Source organism: Macaca fascicularis, chromosome 6, assembly GCF_037993035.2.
Source record: "Macaca fascicularis isolate 582-1 chromosome 6, T2T-MFA8v1.1".
Taxonomy (NCBI): domain Eukaryota; kingdom Metazoa; phylum Chordata; class Mammalia; order Primates; family Cercopithecidae; genus Macaca; species Macaca fascicularis.
The window spans coordinates 548,260-569,774 of NC_088380.1; the positions used below are offsets into that span (position 1 = coordinate 548,260).

Consider the following 21,515-nt stretch of genomic DNA (forward strand, 5'->3'; position numbering starts at 1 on the left):
CTGGGCTGGGCCTCTGCCGCCCTCTGTGCGGGTTGTCCCGAGGGGCCGCCCGCAGCCCGTGGGTGTGGCGGGCGGGGCGGGTGAAACCGCCCGGGTGGGTGCGAGGAGTGGCCGGGCTCGGCCAGTGGGCGGCCGGTGGGAAGAGCTGCGCGCCCGAGCTTAGGCTTGCAGTTCCGCTTTCCAGAAAAGCGCAAATCTGTGCGTGTCCACTTCGCGACCTTGTAAGTTAAGGGTGCCAACTTTGGGTCGTGTTTGGTGGCCCTTGTGCCACTGAAAATGTGTCGGTGTTTACAAGCAGCTGTGCCAGTTTTTAAAAATCAGACGGAGAGCTCAGCGCACTGACCGGGCGAGGACGCGGGACCGGTGCTTGCCTGTGCGCTGAGTGCCTCGAGGGCCGGGCTCGGCTTAGTCCAGGATGACGGTCAGGGTTATGCTTCCCTGAGCCCTCGCTCTCTGAGTTCGTCTGAATGTGCCCTCCACGATTGCATCTTCAGAATCGGCCTTCTAGGGTTTTAGTTCATCAAGCTGAATTGGATAGGTTTCGTTGCTTGGTTCTTTTGAATGAGCTTACCCACCCACCTCCTTAATTACGAAGTAATTTTAAATTGCAGAGTAAAAATGTCAATAGGAACCAAGGCATTCAGCAATATTGATTTGAATTATGTCTATAAATGTGCAGTTTTCTCCTTTTTGAAATAGTTATTAAAAACGTCGTTGAATTAAATGTGAAGATTAGTCATACAGCCATCCTGTCACATCAGAAAGCATGTAAACGTTCTAGTGTGTTGCTGTGATTGGTGCTGACTGAGCAGAGATCCCTGCCGCATCTTGGGCTTTTAAGAGCTGCTAGGAGGGCGTTGACAAGCCAGAAGTAAAGCCCATGGTCAGTGGGGCTTTTTAGGGGAAATGTTAGCTTGTGATTGGAGAAAAGCTAGGGCTGGTGCCTTTGTCCTTAACCCAGATGGTGCCCAGTGTTCCTCCTGCAGCCTCAGACCCCGCCAGCGGCGGAGGCACCTCAGACAAGATGGAAAGATAGCGAAATTTAACCAAAATTTAGTCTTGGGTTTTGTAAAAGTCTTTTTATCTATGAACTTAGCTTTTCCTACAGAAATTCTGCCTGCAAGCAGTATATTTATCGGCATTTCAGATAGGCTTTTATTCTTGAAGAATTGGAGTTTACAAAGGAACAGCGTAATCAAATTAGCAGAAAAAAAATTCATGATAGCCAACTGAGAAATGTGTTTGGAAAACAGATGCTGAGGATAATTTCAGTAAAGTCCAGAGAGAATTTTTAAATCTAATTTTGGCCAGTTCTGTGGTGTTTTTGATCATTCTATATTTACAGCTGATTTCAAGTGACGAACTTTTCAGACTTATTTTGCTTTTGGTTTCTTTTTATGTCCCGGTGCACTGACACAGCTTCCAAACTGTTCGAAAGCAATGTAATCAGAGGAAAAGTAAAACCAAGAAACTTAAATAGTTACTGGGTTAACTGCTTACTTCAGGTGAAGTTTTTCAAATCCCTTAATATGAATATCCAGTATATGGGTTCTAGGACAAATTGATTTCTTTGAATGGATTGTTCTGAATGCGTTTAATGGTGTTCTAGAAATACATTATTTAGGCCATTATAGTAGTAAATATTTGCTTTGCTTCTTGGGATAATTGTAACAACAGTGGCATTCCATTCTGCATTCTTCATGATGTTTTTGCTGATTTATTTGAAAAATTGTGGCTTGGTTTTGATATGAAACCTGGATATTAATATTAGTTGGGAGTCTCCGAGATTTTTCCCAAGGGTCTTTAGATGGGGGCCAAGTCCAGGATCCAGAGCCAGCTGACCTACTTGAATCCTCTCTGAGGTTCCGTCTTTCCGTGGGGTTAGTGGGGTTTCTGTGGGTAATGTTTGAAACCTTTGGTGGTGCTCTTGTGAACCAGGGCTCACAGCCTGTGCACAGTAACCATGTGTGAACTGTATTTTTTTTTTTTCTCGAGAGGGATTTTCACTCTGTGGCCCAGGCTGGAGTGCAGTGGCACTATCTTGGCTCACTGCAAGCTCTGCCTCCCGGGTTCACGCCATTCTCCTGCCTCAGCCTCCCCGGTAGCTGGAACTACTGCCATCACGCCCGGCTAATTTTTTTTGTATTTTTAGTAGAGATGGGATTTCACTGTGTTAGCCAGGATGGTCTCACGATCTCCTGACCTCGTGATCTGCCCGCCTCAACCTCCCAAAGGGCTGGGATTACGGGCGTGAGCCACTGTACCTGGCCTAACTGTATTTTAAGTATCCGTTTTTAAAATAATAAACACTGAAGTTCTAGTGAGAATAATTACACGTAGTTGTAAAAGAATCAGTGAGTATACCACCGCCCCCAGTTCATTTTCCGTGAAAGCAATTCCTGTTTCTGATACCGACTCCTGGTGTTTGCAAGACCTCTGTTTCTTTAGCGGATGTGCAGGTTGTGCAGGTGCATTTTTATCAGTTTTAGACTTCTTGCCTGGAGAGGGGATTTAGTTCACTTAAACTACCCTACTTCCGCTTCTTCCTGATACGGTCATGCGTGTTTAGGTTCTTCGCTGGCTGCTTTTGTGATTGTGTGGGTTGTACATGCAGATTAGTTTCTTGCTCATGATTTATAGTTGCATTTGATTAGATGAGGACCCCTCACTTTGCTAGATTTCGGAATTAATGTCTCTGCACTTCTTTTCCCCCTCCAGCTCCTAATTCAGTTGTCTGAAATTCCATATTGTTAAGCAAGGTCTAATATTCCTTTTATATATTCCCCATTTTTTTCTTAGAGGAAATGTTTGATAGTTTCTCCTAAAAAAATAATTGGCACACAAGACTAGTCTTGTGTCAAAACTAGTTTTCAGTTTTATCTAAAGACTGAAATTGGCTTAAAGTTGGGCTTTCACATTCAAAACTCTGCCCCAGATTAGATTTAGACGCAGAGGGTGAGTGTCCTTGTCCCCAAGGGGATGGCGTGATAATTTGTTCACAGTTGTGTTATGGGAGCTGCCCCTTCTAAGCTGGCTCTATGTGTGTGTGGCCGGGGCGGGCAGTGGGCATTCCACGTCAGCATCCTAGAAAGAACAAATAAACTTTAGTGATCTCACTGTTTCTACTTACAGTTGGTGTAATACACTGTTGTTATTGGTGCTGTTACCTGTGGTAATAGGGCAGTTTACAAAAGTTTCAAGAAAGTTTGTATTAAAATTATTTCAAAGACTTCTTTCTTAAAATATGATTTTACTTTGTCAAAAATTATACTAAGGTGGAAGAATATTTGTTCTTTCTCATTCATTTTCTGAAAAAAGAAAAAACTGAATTAGCTTATGTCAATAAAAACAGACTAGAAATTGGAGAAATGGAGAATAATTTTTTATTCCACATAATAAGTAATTTCTGAATTGCAAATATTTCTAAATACTTGAAGACATCCCTCACATCCCCTCTTCTGATTGCTGAGTGTATTATTTCCTAAAGCTTTTTTTTTTTTTTCTTTTCTCTCTCTCTTTTTTTTTTTTTTGGAGACATTGTCTCGCTCTGTTGCCCAGGCTGGAGTGCAGTGGCAGAGTCTAGGCTCACTGCAACCTCTGCCTCCTGTGTTCAAGCGATTCTCCTGCCTCAGCCTCCCAAGTAGCTGGGATTACAGGTGCCCACCACCATGCCCGGCTAATTTTTAGTAGAGACAGGGTTTCGCCATGTTGGCCAGACTGGTCTTGAACTCCTGACTTCAAGTGTTCCACCCACCTTGGCCTCCCAAAATGCTGGGATTACAGGCAGGAGCCACCGTGCCCAGCCCCTAAAACTATTCTTTATGATATTTCTGAGACTATTCAGTGGTCTTCTAAAATGCAGCTAGCAGAATGGAAAATGTATCCTCTAAATGACTGGCCAACCTTAGCATATGGACAGTGTCACCTCTCACACACAGCCGCTAAAAACTAAACACTAAAACCAGTTTTCTTGGGTAAAAGTTTCTAAGACGGAAAATTTAGGCAGCAAGATGTGTCAAATTGTAGACGTTGACCAGGAAAAAGCCAGGAGCAGCCAGGCAGGGGAGAGTGTGCATCCACCATCCTCCTGTGTGATGAAGGAATGACACCTCCTCCCTCTGGGCTGTCAGCTTTTACTGCTCCAGAATACAGATCTCCTGATTCAGTGTCCAGTGCCTTTTGAACTGACCACAAGCCCTCATGGACGACTGGAACTGTAATGTGGAAAGGGCTATGCTGGAGCCAGTTAAAATGCTTCATTACTTGCAAAATACCACATACAGTAATACGATATAGATGTCTTCCCTTCTCCACTAAGTAGATAATTAAGACTTTACAGAGGAAGTGAATACAGTGCCTTTTTCATGTGGCATCTGAGTCCGTGAGTGTCCTGTTTGGAAACAGGCTTCATCCTGGTTTTCTGGAGTGCCGAGTCAGGGCGGAAAGAGAACCGGGGGCTCCGTCCTTCCTTGCCCCTTGGGCTGCCCTTCAGGGTTAAGTGGAGAGTCCCAGCTGAGCTCCCTGGATGCACAGGAGCACCTGGGTACCTAAGAAGGGGAACAGTTTGCAAGGGGAAGTTTAAATTACTGTCCCCCATAGCATCTGTTCCTTCAGGACACTAACCCTCTGCATCTGCGTCTTCTGTGTCACCAGTGGCCAGCAGTGTTGCAAACAGGAACCCGAGGTTTTCACTTCACTGTTGATGGGAACAAGAGGGCATCTGCTAAAGTTTCAGATTCCGTAAGTTCATGCTTTTTGTTCCATTATAAATGATTTTTTTTGGCTTGAGGGTAAGGATCTGTACCAGTTTCTTTTCATATGAGTCATAGACATAAGAGAAAAATTTCTCAGGTGTCCAACACATGCTGAAATTATTTTCAGTGTTATAATAATCAATTGCAAGTACAAACACAAACATAGATGTTAACATTTTTACTTATATCTCTTATGTATCTATAAACTAGATCTAAATTTAGATCAAGTAAAGCAATAAATTAAAATGAACAGTATCTGCTGTGACAGATGATAAAATTCCTACTGAAATGAGGACTGTGGGGCCACTCAGGTGTGGGTTCCTTGGTATTTGGCGTGCCTGTTCTCTCTCTGTTGGAAAACTGAAACTTGCTGAGAAGTTCTTTTCTCGTAAGCTCACAGTAGCGACTCAATGCTCCTTGGCAGCTTCTCAGGCATAAGCAGAGGCGCGGCCCTGAAGTAGAGTTGTGGTCCTCAGTCTGATCCATGGGACAAACCCTCTACCATTCATAGAATCTGATCGTCAGTCCCTTCTCCACGGGCGAATGTGCCCACCTCTCCCTGCACTGTTCAGGGCTCAGCCCCAGGACAGGATGGAGGCCCTGTGTGCCTAGCAGTTGGTCCTTTTGTCTTTGTCAAGCTCCTTCACTGTAACAAGAGTCTTCGTGGTTGGCATAGTGGAGCACGTGATTGACAGGTGCGTTTTTCTTTTCCAGATTTCTGCTCAGTATCCAGTAGTGGATCATGAATTTGATGCGGTGGTGGTAGGCGCTGGAGGGGCAGGCTTGCGAGCTGCATTTGGCCTTTCTGAGGCAGGGTTTAATACAGCATGTGTTACAAAGCTGTTTCCTACCAGGTCACACACTGTTGCGGCACAGGTAAGAGAAAGGTGCCCCACCGTGCTCCCACTCTGTGCAGGTCCCGCACAGCCTTGCGCTTTCTACCTGGGCAGCCTCCTGCCTCCTCCCCATGCTCCAGCCACATGGCCTCTTGCTGTGCCTTGCTCACTCAGCTCACCCTCTCAGCGGTCTTTCCCTGGAGCCTCTTCCCTGGAGATTTGGAAGGGCTGGAGCCTTGTTGTCACTCCTAGTTGGGACTCCAGTGACACTTGGGTTTTCTTTGACCTTCTCGCCTACTTCCCTCCCCACCCACCCCCACCGCCCCAACACCTTTAGAAAAGGAGATCATCTAAAGAGGAGGAATCAGAATTTAGGGTGGGGAAGGAAAGGGCAAGGATTTTATTTGTCCCCGTGCTGCTGTCCTCTGGGACTCTCTGAGGAGTAAGACGGTGGTGGGCACACGCAGCCAAAGGAAGCAGGCGTACAGGGGAGTGCGACTCTGAGTGTGGAGCTTATTACCTGGCAGGAAGCACTTCTGGTCTTTAAATCACGCCTGTAAGTGCCATTGGGAAGATTTGTTGTTAACATTATCTGGAAAGCTTTGTTGAGTACCTTTTCTGTGCCAGATATGTTAGGTAATAAGCATATTACAGGTAGCCTGTCACTCACGGCTCCAGTCAGCCCTTCCTGGAGTTCCCTCTGTCTCCACCACACAGATGAGGAGACTGAGGCTAAGGGATTGAATCACCGGGCGAGTCAGGGGAGGGTCGTGACCCAGAATCTGTGGGGCCTCGCTGCTCCTCTGCTGAGGTCAGCCCTCACTGGGAGTCACCGTGTGAGGAGTTGGCTTTCTCTGAATCCCCCAGTGGGTGGATTTGGGCCTGGAAGACAAAGCTGGGGTTTCCTGTTTGTGGCTTGTAATGAGTGGTTGGTGTTTCCAGGGAGGAATCAACGCTGCTCTGGGGAACATGGAGGAGGACAACTGGAGGTGGCATTTCTACGACACCGTGAAGGGCTCCGACTGGCTGGGGGACCAGGATGCCATCCACTACATGACAGAGCAGGCTCCTGCCGCCGTGGTCGAGGTGAAGGGCGGGAGGCTCTGGGCGCCCTCGTGGTCTGTTTCTAGTCAAAAAGAGTCCTGGAAAGCATGTAAGCAATTGAGGCAGATGTGGCCGGCCGAAAGAATGGTGATGAGCAAAGCTCACAAGAGGAGTCTTTTTCTGTCATGAACTGTGCATTACACGTAACAAGAAGACTTCTCTTTGATGAAGTGTTGACATTTTCATAAAATAGGTTACTTTGGATTTGCAGATTTGTGTTAAAGTTGTTCAGTGTAGATGAGCTATGAATATCTTGACTCCTTTAAGGTAATAAGGTTTTTGTTTGTTTTTATCTTTCACAGCTGGAAAATTACGGCATGCCGTTTAGCAGAACTGAAGATGGGAAGATTTATCAGCGTGCATTTGGTGGACAGAGCCTCAAGTTTGGAAAGGGCGGGCAGGCCCATCGGTGCTGCTGTGTGGCTGATCGGACCGGCCACTCACTATTGCACACCTTATATGGAAGGGTAAGGCTGCCCCTGGTCCAGCTGAGACAGGACATGTAGTGCTGGGGCTTATGGTGACAGTGGGGAATGGGTTAACGTGCCCAGTGAGTCCGCCAGAGATTATGTAAAAAGCAACAGAGAACAACGGTGTAGGACACATGCAGCGACTGTTGATGTGAAAGGACCAGGCATGTGCTGTGAGAAGCTGTCCCTAAGGCAATATGTTATTTCTTGTATCTATTTTGGAAAGTTGAATTGATAATCTTATATACCAGATTTTTAACTTGGGGTATGTGACACTCAACATGTCAGAACCGAGCAAGCAGGCCAGGCACAGAGGAGGCCAAGGAGGAGGATCACTTGAGACCAGAAGTTTGAGACCAGCCTGGACAACATAGCGAGACCCTGTCTCTACAAAAAGTTTAAAAATTAGCTGGGCATGGTGGTACATGCTTGTAATCCCAGTTAGGAGGCTGAGGTGGGAGGATCACTTGAGACCAGGAGGTTGAGGCTACAATGAGCCATGTTCATACCACTGCACTCCAGCCTGGGCAACAGGAGACCCTGTCTCAAAAAAAAAGAATAGGCTGGGCACGGTGGCTCACGCCGTAATCCCAGCACTTTGGGAGGCCGAGGCAGGTGGATCACAAGGTCAGGAGTTTGAGACCATCTTGCCTAACACTGAAACCCCGTCTGTACTAAAAATACAAAAAAATTAGCCGGGCGTGGTGGCGGGCGCCTATAGTCCCAGCTACTTGGGAGGCTTAGGCAGGAGAATGGCGTGAACCTGGGAGTCGGAGCTTGCAGTGAGCTGAGATCACGCCACTGCACTCCAGCCTGGACGACAGAGTGAGACTACGTCTCAAAAAAAAGAAAAAGAAAAAAAGCATTTTAAGGCTCTTTTACCAAACCTCTGAGTTCCTGAATGGATTGGTTTTGTTTGTTTGTTTTGTTTTGTTTTGCTTTGCTTTGTTTTTGAGACGGACTCTCACTCTGTCACCAGGCTGGAGTGCAGTGGTGCAATCTCTGCTCACTGCAACCTCCACCTCCCGGGTTCAAGTGATTCTCCTGCCTCAGCCTCCTGAGTAGCTGGGACTATAAGTGCACGCCACCATGCCTGGCTAATTTTTTGTATTTTAGTAGAGACAGGGCTTCCCATGTTGCCCAGGCTGGTCCCGAACTCCTGAGCTCAGGCAGTGTACCCGCCTCGGCCTCCCAAAGTGCGAGGATTAGAGGTGTGAGCCACCACACCCAGCCATGGATTATTTTAATTTTAATTGTTATCACTGGACAAAGACTTGAGGTGACAATAGTTACTGGGTAATCAAGGTCAACTTTGGCATGGCCAAATAATATTCTGAACAGTATTGATTCAGAGTATTCAGTATTCTGAACTTTGTTGTTTTCTGATGAATAGGGACAGACCATTAATTTGCAAGTTGTTAGAACACCAGTGCCTTCTCTGTGGCTGAGTGCATGGACGAGTGTGTGGTGGGAGGAGAAAGCAGCTCCGTCCGGAGCAGGAGCTGTCATGTGGGGAGCTGGCCCAGGCTTACGAGGGCAACTCGCACTGGCTGAGGGAACAGCAGGTCCAGGCGGGCAGCGCTGTCCAGTGCCTACCTTTCTGCAGTGCTGGAATCTGCTTGTCTGCAACCGTCCGCGTTGGGAGCTGCCAGCCACATGTGGCTGTTGCTAATGTGGCAGGTGTAGCTGAAGAGCTGAACATTTGATTTATTTTAATTAATTTAGTGGTTGTGTGTTGCCAGCAGCTCCCACCTGGGCTGTGACCCCATGGTCTGTGGACCTCACTCTGGCACCAAACTCTAAGCGGAGCTGCCTGTGGCCACCAGACAGTGTGGAGTGCCTCTTCGGGTTGTGTAGAAATAGGAAATGTGTCACCAAAGTAGGAGCTGTGGCTGCTGCGTTCTCTAGCGCACCTGCCTTGTCTGTGCTGCGCGGTGTGGAACGCCTCTCGGGCGCTGACAGCGTCCTTGACTCTGTTGCTGATCTCCTTGGATTTACCTGGTCCATTTGGATCAGGTTCTTTCACCTATTCACACGAGCAAATACCACCTTAAAACCTTAAAGTTTGGCTTAACACTTCCTGCCCTTTTTTTTCCTTTCTTTTAGTCTCTGCGATACGATACCAGCTATTTTGTGGAGTATTTTGCCTTGGATCTCCTGATGGAGGACGGGGAGTGCCGTGGTGTCATCGCACTGTGCATAGAGGACGGGTCCATCCATCGCATAAGAGCAAAGAACACTGTTGTTGCCACAGGGTAGGACTCTAATTTCTACTTTATTTCATTTATAAAAATGAATAACTTTCATTTAGAGTTTCTTTATTTTAATGAAAATAGAGGCATTGTAGAATAACGGTTCAGACACAGGCCTTGATATAACCTTGTGAGGGTGATGGCCTCTCCCAGCCGTGGTTCCTCACCTGTGAAGGGTAAGGACGGGAGCACCTGCCTCAGGCGGCGAGAAAGCATGGCCCTCAGTAGACGGGGGTGACTGCCGTCAGGTTCACAGCTTACCTCTCCCGATTTTAGATGAGGAAACTGCAGCCCGAAGAGTCCCATGGGGGTTTCTGACACAGTCCCTCTTGTTTTAGTGGGTACTGTGTTAATACTGATTCCTGGGATGGGTAAGTCCTTCTTCTCCACATAACGAAAATAAGTAACTTTAATTTTATACACTGTCAGTTACTTTAACCATTTTCAAAGTAAAAACTGTCAGTACAGGGAAGGAAAAAATCAGCAAAACTACAGGTTGGGAAAAAATATTTTCCAAACCTTATATCTAATAATATCTTAGTATCTAAAATAGAAAAAAAAAACCCTACTAAAAACAACCTACTAAACCCAACTAAAAAACAACCCTACTAAAAATGGGCAAAGGACTTGAATAGATATTTTTCCAGAGAAGACAAACAAATGGCCAATTGATGTATGAAAAAATGCTCAACATCACTAAGCACCAGAGAAATGCAAATTAAAACCCCAATGAGACATCATCTCATCTCACTCCAGGTAGAATGGCTGTTACCAAGAGTACAAAAGAGAGCAAGTGTTGGTGAGGATGTGGAGAAAAGGGACCCTGTGTGCTGTTGGGGGAATGTAAATTAGTACAACTATTGTGGAAATTCCTCAGAATTCATAGGACTACCATGTGCTCCAGCAACCCCATTTCTGGGTGTATATCCAAAGGGCATGAAATCAGAAGCTCAAAGAGACACCTGGACCCCCATGTTCATTGCAGCGTTGTTCACAGTTCCCGAGATATGGAAAAAACCTAAGTATGTGTTGGTGTTTAAGGAAAATGTGGTGTGTATACGCAACTGAATATTACTCAGCTATGAAAATGAAGGGAATCCTGTCATTTGTGACAACAGGGATGAACCCAAAGTCATTATGTTAAGTGAAACAAGCCAGGCACAGAATGACAGATACTGCCTGTCACTTATATGTGGAATCTAAAAAAGTCAAAACTCATGGAAACAGAGTAGGACAGTGGTTGCCAGGGGCTGGGGGAATGCAGACTGCAGCGATGCTGATGAAAGGTGTGACTTCCCGTTACGAGGTGAACTTCAGAAGTTCTAATATACAACACGGTGGCTATAGTGAATATTATACAGCACGGTGGCTATAGTGAATATTATACAGCACGGTGGCTATAGTGAGTATTATACAGCACGGTGGCTATAGTGAGTATTATACAGCACGGTGGCTATAGTGAATATTATACAGCACGGTGGCTAGAGTTAACATTATACAGCATGGTGGCTATAGTGAATATTATACAGCACAGTGAGTATCATTAATATTATAACTTGAAATTTACAAACAGAGTAGACCTTAGGCGTCTGTATCTCCAAAAAAAAGGATAATTATATGAGGTGATATGAAGGGGGTGGCCTGCCCCTCCACACCTGTGGGCGTTTCTCGTTAGGTGGAATGAGAGACTTGAGAAAAGAAATGAGACACAGAGTCAAAGTATAGAGAAAGAAAAAGTGGGCCCAGGGGACCGGCGCTCAGCTTACAGAGGACCCACGTCGGCACTGGTCTCAGAGTTCCCTTTGTATTTATTGATAATTATTTTTACCATCTTAAAGATAAGGGAGTGGCAGGACAATAGGATCATCGAAGGGAGAAAATTAGCAGTGAGACATATGGATAAAGATCTCTGTGACATTGTAAGTTCAAAGGAAAATGCTGTGCCTTGATATGCATATGCAGACATCTCCACAAACCTTTTAGCAGCATTGCGCCAGCAAGTCTCGACAGCAAGTCCCACCTTATGCTGTAAGGTGGTTTTCTCCTGTCTCAGTAAACAGAGCATATAATCGGGTCTCACACCTAGATGTTCTATTGCCCAGGGACGGGCAGGATTTTTAACCAGCAAGCTGCCTTCAGGCACTTGTTTAACAAAGACACATCCTGCACAGCCCAAAATCCATTAAACCTTGAGTGACCACAGCACATGTCTCTTGCAAGGACAAGGTTGGGCGTAGGGTCACAGATAACAGCATCTCAAATACAGAACCAAATGGAGTCTCTTATGTCTACTTCTTTCTATATAGACACAGTAACAGGCTGATCTCTCTTTCTTTTCCCCACAGTGATAGATGTGTATTAATTTGATTGTGTCATCAGTTCACAAAATATATCAAATCATCACATTGTACACCTTAAATATATACGGTTTTTTTTTTTTTTTAATTCATCAATCATACTTCAGTAAATTGGGGGGGAAAAAATCCATAAAAATTTTAAAATTTTCATTATAAAAGTAGTATATGCTTATTGGGGAAATCTTTTGAACAGCACAAAGCTAAAATACAAACAGGGCCAGACGTGCAGTGGCTCATGCCTGTAATCCCAGCACTTTGGAAGGCCGGCTCATGCCTGTAATCCCAGCACTTTGGAAGGCCGAAGTGGGAGGATCACTTGAGGTCAGGAGTTCGAGACCAGCCGGGCCAACATGGCGAAACCCCATGCCTACTAAAAATACAAAAATTAACTGGGCATGGTGGTGCACACCTGTAATCCCAGCTACCCAGGAGGCTGAGGCGGAAAAGTCACTTGAACCTGGGAGCTGGAGGTTGCTGTGAGCCGAGATCGTGCCACTGTATTCCAGCCTGGGTGACAGAGTTAGACTCTATCTCAGAATAAATAAATAAAATACAAATGGAAGTCCCTTCTCTGATCCCAGGCTTCTATCCTACATGCATAGGGTAGCAGCTCCACTGGTGTGGCCCCCAGTGATGTGTGTGGGGTGTGCGTGAGTAGGGGGTTGTGTGCACTGAGAAGACGGTGCCCGGGGGCTGCTGTGTCCATTCTGTGATCTCACCAGACAGGAGGTCCGGACGTGGGCCGCTGTGTGCAGTCACTGCTGTCTGTTGTTTCCAGAGGCTACGGGCGCACCTACTTCAGCTGCACGTCTGCCCACACCAGCACCGGCGACGGCACGGCCATGATCACCAGGGCAGGCCTTCCTTGCCAGGACCTAGAGTTCGTTCAGTTCCACCCCACAGGTAGGGCAGGACACCTTGCCCGGCAGGTGTTCAGCTCATGTGTGTCTTATAAGCGTGTGGTGCCTACTCATTGCTCCTCCATGGTTTTATGTAATAACATGGTGTTGAAGATCAGCTTCCTCAGCTCTCAGGTCCTCACTTCAATGTCGTTTCCTTAAGGAGACTTTTCCCACACTCTCCTTCCCCTAAGGCAGTTTGGGCCAGCGTTTTATGCATTTCTGAAGAGCCCTAAACCCTGCCTTGATCATACTTGTGCCAGCAGTAAAGCAGGGATTGAGGCCAGGCGCGGTGGCTCATGCCTGGAATCCCAGCACTTTGGGAGGCCAAGGCAGGCAGATCACCTGAGGTCAGGAGTTCAAGACCAGCCCGACCAACATGGTGAAACCTCATGTCTACTGAAAATACAAAAATCAGCATGGCGTGGTGGCATGTACCTATAATCCCAGCTACTTGGGAGGCTGAGGTGGGAGGAATGTTTCAACCTGGGAGGCAGAGGTTGCAGTGAGCCCAGGTCGCACCCCTGCACTCCTGCCTGGGCAACAGAGTAAGACTCTGTCTCAAAAAAAAAAAAAAAAAAGTAAAGCAGGGATTGTTCAGTGTCCCTCTTCGCAACGAGGTCGTCAGCTCCTCGGGCAGGCAGGTCTTCTCATTAGCTGGGGTGGCCCATGCCCAGCACGTGGCAGGGTCTCCATCAGGGTTTGCTGAGTGAGCGTTCTGAGAGCTGGGAGAATGCCGTGGAACCCAGAAGCAGCACGGGCAGATTTCGGCTTTGTAGGAGAACACGGAGCTTCCGCGATAATGGGGTGTAAAGTTAGGGCACGGCCGTGACAGAACCTCGTGTGACGTTCGGACAGAAGCAGCACGGGCAGATTTCGGCTTTGTAGGAGAACACGGAGCTTCCGCGATAATGGGGTGTAAAGTTAGGGCACAGCCGTGACAGAACCCCGTGTGACGTTCGGACGTTGGGGCTCCGCCCACACGACCACTGAGGGAGCTTGTTGTGGGGAAGATGAGCTCATCTCGGGGATGTCTGACGGTTGAGCTTACGAATGTGCAGTTTGGAGACATTAACACAGAAATGACAGTTGAAGTCTTGAGTTTGGGGGAGGTTCTTCAGAATGAGTCAGAGAGACACACACATCTGCCTCTTGTTTGACTCGTCCTGGACTTCTCTGGGTTGCTTTTCTGACCTGTGGACGATGGAGACCCCTGAAGTGGTGCTAAAGAACCAGACCTGTGCCTTCTCTTTCTCTGTCAGTGTCAGCTTTCTGGTCCCTGGAAGGGATGAAAATAAGAAATGAATTTGTTGTAGGTTTTTTTTTTTTTTAATTTGTTTAGAGACGGGGTCTTGCTCTATTGCCCAGGCTGGAGTGCAGTGGAGCAGTCTTGGCTCACTGCAGCCTTTGTCTCCCAGGCTCAAAGGATCCTTCCACCTCAGCCTCCCAAACGGCTGGGACTACAGGCATGCGTTACCACACCCGGCTAATTTTTGAGGGTTGTTTTGTTTTTGGTAGAGATGGGGTGTCACCGTTTTGCCCAGGCTGGTCTCAAACTCCAGGGCTTAGGCGATCCTCCTGCCTCGGCCCCTCAGAGTGCTGGGATTATAGCCATGAGCCACTGCACCTGGTCTGTTGTATTTTTTTATTACTTTTTTTAATCAATAGAATGTCACTGAGTCCCTGAATTCCCTCTGTAATTTGCTTAGAGCTCCACTTCTCATGCTTTGTCTTCAATATGTGAGAAGTAATCCACAGAAAAAAAGAGCATTGAAACTTAGAAAATCAAAAGACAGGCAAGATGCAAGAATCACATTCTCGTTTTAAAAGCAAGATTGCCCTTTTTGTATACTAATAAAAATTGTAGCTTTTGAAATACGTTTACTTTCGGGTTTTTGATCTCCTTTGTTAAAATTAGAGAGCTAGGCATGCCCTGTTTCTCATCGCCTTGAGGAGTCACAGAGCCGCTGTTTGGAGCACAGACCACCAGACTGCCCAGGTTTGGGTTTGAGCTGTGTCCTCAACTGCATGACTGGATGTTACCAAGCGGTAATTTGCTGTCACTGAGAAAGCGGGTAGTACTACCCGGAGTTGTTGTAAGACTTAAATGAGTTATGTGGAAAGCAGCTGGAACTGCCCCTAGCAAGTGCAGTGTGAATATTAAGTAAAATAATCATTATTACTGTCCTTGCCACTGTTTGGGTAATTTAGATATGAATTCTCCAAGCTCGTATTCTTAACTAGTTACCACAGTATCATAGTGCAAAAGAATGTTCAAAAATTAAAACAAAATTTGAGGCATGCAGCGTACACTGGGCTGTAATCAGAGTATCGGCCAGAGGTCTGTGGGCTGGCCTTTCTCCTCGCTGGGGACACTGCTCTGCCCCAACCTCTGCTGCAGCTGTCAGCCTCGTCAGTGCTTTTTGTTATCCAGACTTTCTACTGTATCTTAACTGTTCTTTCTATTCAGTTTTGCATATAATGCCTTCTGCATATCTTTTTCCTCTCTCCCCCAAAAAAATCTTGAAAAAAAATAATGCATTTGAAATAGAGACCTAGCAATTGTTAGGTTATAAATGTTTGTGGTTTTTTGCAGGCATATATGGTGCCGGTTGTCTCATTACGGAAGGATGTCGTGGAGAGGGAGGCATTCTCATTAACAGTCAAGGCGAAAGGTTTATGGAGCGATACGCCCCCGTGGCGAAGGACCTGGCGTCTAGAGATGTGGTGTCTCGGTCGATGACTCTGGAGATCCGCGAAGGAAGGTCCGTGTGATTTACCACCAGCATTGTCTGAGTGGGCACACGGGCCGGGGTTGCTTCTGTGAGTTCCAGCACCGCTTGCCCTCACCTTCGTGTGCAGGCACACGTGCACAGCCACCTCTCTCAGCTGCTGACAGGCGTCTGTTAGTCTGTGGTATTTTCTTAAAGACCTACATTTTAAAAATTTTAGCCAGTTTCTTTCTCAGATCTGTGGAACAGAATTTCTCTTAGTGTGGGTGAGTATGTGACAGAGTACAGGAATGAGAGACGCACACGCAACCTGAAGTCGGCACGTGAGCCTTGGGTGTTGTGTCTGATGCCCACAGGTGTTTTTCGGTAGCTTTCAAAGGGTGTGGGTTATCTGGCTTTCAGTTAAACAAGTTGCAGCTCTTTCATTTCTGACCCTGTTCTTTAATGTAATATCTGCTGGTATGGCCTTTAGAGGTTTTACATTTTTATATTTAAAAAAACAGAGAAGTCAGGCCGGGCGCCGTGGCTCACACCTGTAATCCCAGCACTTTGGGAGGCCGAGGCGGGCGGATCATGAGATCAGGAGATGGAGATCATCTTGGCTAACATGGTGAAACCCCGTCTCTACGAAAAATACAAAAAATTAGCGAGGCGTGATGCCAGGCGCCTGTAGTCTCAGCTACTAGGGAGACTGAGGCAGGAGAATGGCATGAACCTGGGAGGCAGAGCTTGCAGTGAGCCGAAGTGGCGCCACTGCACTCCAGCCTTGGCGACAGAGCAAGACTCTCTCAAGGAAAAAAAAACAAACAAAAACAGAGAAGTCAAATGTTTTTCTGGAATATGGTGGCCGTCTGTACCCGTTGGTTCCACATGTGTGGTTTCAACCAGCTATGTATTGAAAGTAAAATTGCAACCTTACAAATATGCAGACTTTTTTTCCCCGTCATTGTTCCCTAAACAACACAGTTTAACAACTATTTACGTAGCATTTACATTGTATTAGGTACTGTGAGTAATCCTGGAGTTGTTGTAAAGCTTAAATGTAAAACTTTAAATGAGGATGATGTAAAGTATAGAGGAGGATGTGCATAGGTTATATATAAATACTCTTCCATTTTATATTAGGGACTTGAGCATCCACGGATTTTAGTATCCATGGGGGTCCTGGACCCAACCTGCCACGGATACGCAGGGACGATTGTGTTTGGCATAGAGCCCTTTCTAATGCACTTACCAAGGACAGCCGCAGCAGGCTGTGATCCCTGAGACGAGTGTGAGTTCAGGGAGGGCAGAGTTTTTGTTCTGGGTCTCAGCTGTGTCCCAGCACCTAGGATTGTCCCTGGCACACAGTAGATGCTTAGAAAGATTTGATGAGAGGGCGACCATAAATGAGGGGAAATTTTCCTCAGTATCAAAACATTGAAACTCACATGCTTCCAAGATGGCGTATTCTGAGGTCTCCTGCCGTTGCCGTTCTCTGCCTTATGTGACGGTGTTTGTTCTGTCTTCCCAGAGGCCGTTCTCTGCCTTATGTGATGGTGTTTGTTCGTCTTCCCAGAGGCTGTTCTCTGCCTTATGTGATGGTGTTTGTTCGTCTTCCCAGGGCCGTTCTCTGCCTTATGTGACGGTGTTTGTTCTGTTTTCCCGGAGGCCGTTCTCTGCCTTATGTGATGGTGTTTGTTCGTCTTCCCAGAGGCCGTTCTCTGCCTTATGTGATGGTGTTTGTTCTGTTTTCCCAGAGGCCGTTCTCTGCCTTATGTGACGGTGTTTGTTCTGTTTTCCCAGAGGCCGTTCTCTGCCTTATGTGACGGTGTTTGTTCTGTCTTCCCAGAGGCCATTCTCTGCCTTATGTGACGGTGTTTGTTCTGTCTTCCCAGAGGCTGTGGCCCTGAGAAAGATCACGTCTACCTGCAGCTGCACCACCTGCCTCCGGAGCAGCTGGCCACGCGCCTGCCCGGCATTTCAGAGACAGCCATGATCTTCGCTGGTGTGGACGTCACGAAGGAGCCGATCCCTGTCCTCCCCACCGTGCATTATAACATGGGCGGCATTCCCACCAACTACAAGGGTCAGGTGATGGTGCTGGCTGCCCTCCCGCAGCTGGATAGAAGGCTGGGACAACGGGGCCCACCTTGCAGTTGTCTCTTTAGATCGTAGAGGAAAAGACAGATGTTTTCTTCAAGAAAGTTCTGTCTTGTTTTCTAGATTGTACTTTAAATTTCTATTACTGGAGGATGGAGGGGGCTTAATAATTTATTCCTCCTTAGTAAATTGTCATAGATGCATCATTTGCAGCCTTTTTTCCATTTTATAGTTACTTTCCTATATGATCTCGTGTTATTTCTTTTTTTTTTTTTTTTTTTTTTTTGAGACGGAGTCTCGCTGTGTCGCCCAGGCTGGAGTGCAGTGGCGCGATCTCGGCTCACTGCAAGCTCCGCCTCCCGGGTTCACGCCATTCTCCTGCCTCAGCCTCCCGAGTAGCTGGGACTACAGGCGCCCACAACCGCGCCCGGCTAATTTTTTGTATTTTTAGTAGAGACAGGGTTTCACCGTGGTCTCGATCTCCTGACCTTGTGATCCGCCCGCCTCGGCCTCCCAAAGTGCTGGGATTACAGGCGTGAGCCACCGCGCCCGGCCGATCTCGTGTTATTTCTAATGATCTTGTACATCGAGGGATCTTTCTAATTCCTACCTTTGAGTGGTTTGCGGTTCACACAGAGCTTGTCAGTCACTTAGGCTCCTTGTTGGGCAAGGTGGGCGGCAGCTGTTACTTTCCCTGCATAGATGAAGAGGTGAACAGGGGGTAGAAGAGTCTGGAACATCAGTGTCACCTGCTGATGTTCCTCCACCTGCCGTGCTCCCGGGTCTGAGCCGGAGTGCAGGTGGTGAGGGCCTCGGGAACATGGGACACAGGGACAGTCGCAGACGCTGACATTAGGGGTCCTCTGACCTGCTTGTAACAGCAGGTGCTCAGGGCAGAGGGAAATGGGGGGACATTCGGAAGCTTCCCTCTGAAGAAGAGGAGCTATGGTCCTTACCTCCCTCTTAGATATGGTCTTTCCTTCCCTTTTTTTCTTGGAGATTCAGTCTCGCTCTGTCGCTTAGGCTGGAGCACAATGGCGCAATCTCGGCTCACTGCAACCTCCGCCTCCCAGGTTCAAGCGATTCTTCTGCCTCAGCCTCCCGAGTAGCTGGGATTATAGGCACTCGCCGTCATGCCTCACTAATTTTTGTATTTTTAGTTGAGACGGGGTTTCACCATGTTAGCCAGGCAAGTCTCGAACCCCTGACCTCAGGTGATCCACCCGCCTCAACCTCCCAAAGTGCTGGGATTACAGGCGTGAGCCACCGCGCCTGGCCTACTTCCCTCTCTTTCTCTGGTCTGCAGCACAGACACCCTGCTGGGGGAGGTGGGCTGGTGGAGGTATGGGCACCTTGACATTTCACCTGAAATCTTCCTTTCCACAGGTCCTGAGGCACGTGAATGGCCAGGATCAGATTGTGCCCGGGCTGTACGCCTGTGGGGAGGCCGCCTGTGCCTCGGTACATGGTGCCAACCGGCTCGGGGCAAACTCCCTCTTGGACCTGGTCGTCTTTGGTCGGGCATGTGCCCTGAGCATCGAAGAGTCGTGCAGGCCTGGTAAGTGTTTTCTTCAGGAGCCAGACTGTCTGAGAAGGCGCAGGAGGTTACAGTCGTTTTTCCTTTTTTTGAGACAGGTCAGCCCAGGCTGGAGTGCCATGGCACAGTCATAGCCGCCTCAACCTCCCGGGCTTGAGCAGTCCTCAACACCTCCACCTGCAGAGTCCCAAGTAGCTAGGACTACAGATGTGCACCACCACACCTGGCTAATTTAAAAAAAAATTTTTTTTTGTAGAAACAGGGTCTCACAATATTGCCCAGGCTGGTCTTGAACTCCTAGACCCAAGCAGTCCTTCTGCCTCAGCTTCCCAAAGTACTGGGATTACAGACATGAGCCACGGCACCCAGCCAGGTTACAAAGCCTCGATTTGTTACGGGAAATTTGCTTAGTGGTCATATAGAGGTAGTCTGGGTTTTTTCCCCTAGAAGTGATTAAACTGAGAAATCCGGAGGTTATATGGTGGTAATGTTGAGACTAGATAGAGGCTGGTTGGGGATCTTAACAGTTAAGGTGACATTTTTGGGGTTACATTTTTTTTAAATTATTTTGTAGTCATTATGTTCTGCTTAGAAAAAGCACAATTAGGGGCCGGGTGCGGTGGCTCAAGCCTGTAATCCCAGCACTTTGGGAGGCTGAGACGGGCGGATCACGAGGTGGAGAGATTGAGACCATCCTGGCTAACACGGTGAAACCCCGTCTCTACTAAAAAAAATACAAAAAACTAGCCGGGCGAGGTGGCGGGCGCCTGTAGTCCCAGCTACTCGGGAGGCTGAGGCAGGAGAATGGTGTAAACCCGGGAGGCGGGGCTTGCAGTGAGCTGAGATCCGGCCACTGCGCTCCAGCCTGGGTGACAGTGCGAGACTCTGTCTCAAAAAAAAAGAAAAAAGAAAAAGCACTATTAGGAAGTTGTTATTTTTAGGGGAAGTTCATTACATATTACTTGCCTGATAAAAATCACTTATTTGCAATGAAATTTTTTAAATAGTTGGTGTGAATGAATATGTAACATGTACTTAGAAAAACAATTTAGGCCATTCTAAAAACAAAGTACAGCTAGCCTCTATTAGAGGAGAAGGGATGACTTACAGTGAACAGAATTCCCACTCTCTACGGACAGATTGGATTTCACTTGCTGGTTTTCTTTTCATGATAGCGTCAAATAATGTGTAGGAGAAGAAATACCATGTGTGGGAGTGTGAGTCTCATGTGCACTAAGAACGGGACAGTTAGCATCACTCTCACCTCCAGAGATCTTCACGGTGGTTATCCAGCCTCATGTGCTCAGAACAGTGTGAGGTGGATGAAGCACCGGTGGATGTTTGTGTGGCAAGGATGGTGGGACCCCAGGCCCACATTCTTCCCATTACCTTTCTCTGGTGTTAACTGTTTGGCATCCTTTCTGCTGTTTTAATAGAACAGGTGCTTTTTGTGTGGATTCAAGTGAAATAAAAACTAGGACTGCTGTAACTTATAAACATGCCCGCTTTTATATCTGTAGTTAGAAAGGTACGGAGAGTATTAAAAAGGTAGCTTACTTCAGACACTCTGTCTCTGGATCTGACCACAGCTCGGGAGGCCAGCACACGCAGAGCTGGCGTCTTACCCCAAGTCGCTGCTGACCATGGGCGAAGGCGGAGTTCAGGTCCATCGCTTCTGACGCCACAGGTTGTGATTGTCTCACTCCATAGCCCTGCACTTTGTAGCAGTGAGGACTGATACCACTTCTCTCAGAGCAATGTAGAAATTTTGAGCTTCTTTTTCTCTGAAAATGCAAAAAAAGAACATTTTGTAAGAATACCCTATACTTGGCCGGGTGCGGTGGCTCAAGCCTGTAATCCCAGCACTTTGGGAGGCCGAGACGGGCGGATCACGAGGTCAGGAGATCGAGACCATCCTGGCTAACACAGTGAAACCCCATCTCTACTAAAATACAAAAAAAAAAAATTAGCCAGGCGAGGTGGCGGGCGCCTGTACTCCCAGCTACTTGGGAGGCTGAGGCAGGAGAATGGCGTGAACCCGGGAGGCGGGGCTTGCAGTGAGCTGAGATCCGGCCACTGCACTCCAGCCTGGGTGACAGAGCAAGACTCGGTCTCAAAAAAAAAAAAAAAAAAAAGAATACCCTATACTTTACATCTGAGAAACCGCTCATGCATGCAGCATCTCACGCAGAATGCTGTGGAGTCAGACTCAAAAGGCTGCACACCTGTGGCTCTCTTAATACAACATTCTGGAAAAGGCACATCTAGGGAAGAAAAGGGATTGGTGGTTGCCAGAGGCTGTTTCCTGATACGGACACAGCTCTCTGTGTACTAAAATTTGAAAAACTACACTAAAAATGGTGAGTTTATTTTACTGTATCTTTGTGCTTTAATTTTTTAAAATGAAAAGGAAAGAAAAAATGCTTGTAGCATCACCACTTCTCCCCCACTCCCCAAAAAAAAGAATACATACATATATATATTTTTTAGAG

The 21,515-nt window shown here is 47.1% G+C and overlaps 1 protein-coding gene across 5 annotated transcripts in view; it reads left to right on the top strand.

The window, feature by feature from the left end:
• The window catches only part of SDHA (succinate dehydrogenase complex flavoprotein subunit A), a 32,268-nt gene that overhangs the window by 633 nt on the left and 10,120 nt on the right, over positions 1 to 21,515 (top strand). For 3 of the 5 annotated variants that reach the window (XM_045394708.3, XM_073993020.1, XM_045394707.2), the window contains exons 2-10: positions 4,654 to 4,740; positions 5,469 to 5,630; positions 6,533 to 6,676; positions 6,997 to 7,161; positions 9,271 to 9,419; positions 12,552 to 12,676; positions 15,269 to 15,437; positions 17,282 to 17,477; positions 18,873 to 19,044. In XM_045394708.3, coding sequence (XP_045250643.2) covers positions 4,654 to 4,740; positions 5,469 to 5,630; positions 6,533 to 6,676; positions 6,997 to 7,161; positions 9,271 to 9,419; positions 12,552 to 12,676; positions 15,269 to 15,437; positions 17,282 to 17,477; positions 18,873 to 19,044 — 1,369 coding nt within the window. The remainder of the gene's footprint in view (positions 1 to 4,653; positions 4,741 to 5,468; positions 5,631 to 6,532; positions 6,677 to 6,996; positions 7,162 to 9,270; positions 9,420 to 12,551; positions 12,677 to 15,268; positions 15,438 to 17,281; positions 17,478 to 18,872; positions 19,045 to 21,515) is intronic. The other 2 variants (XM_073993022.1, XM_073993021.1) reach the window with 1 other exon arrangement.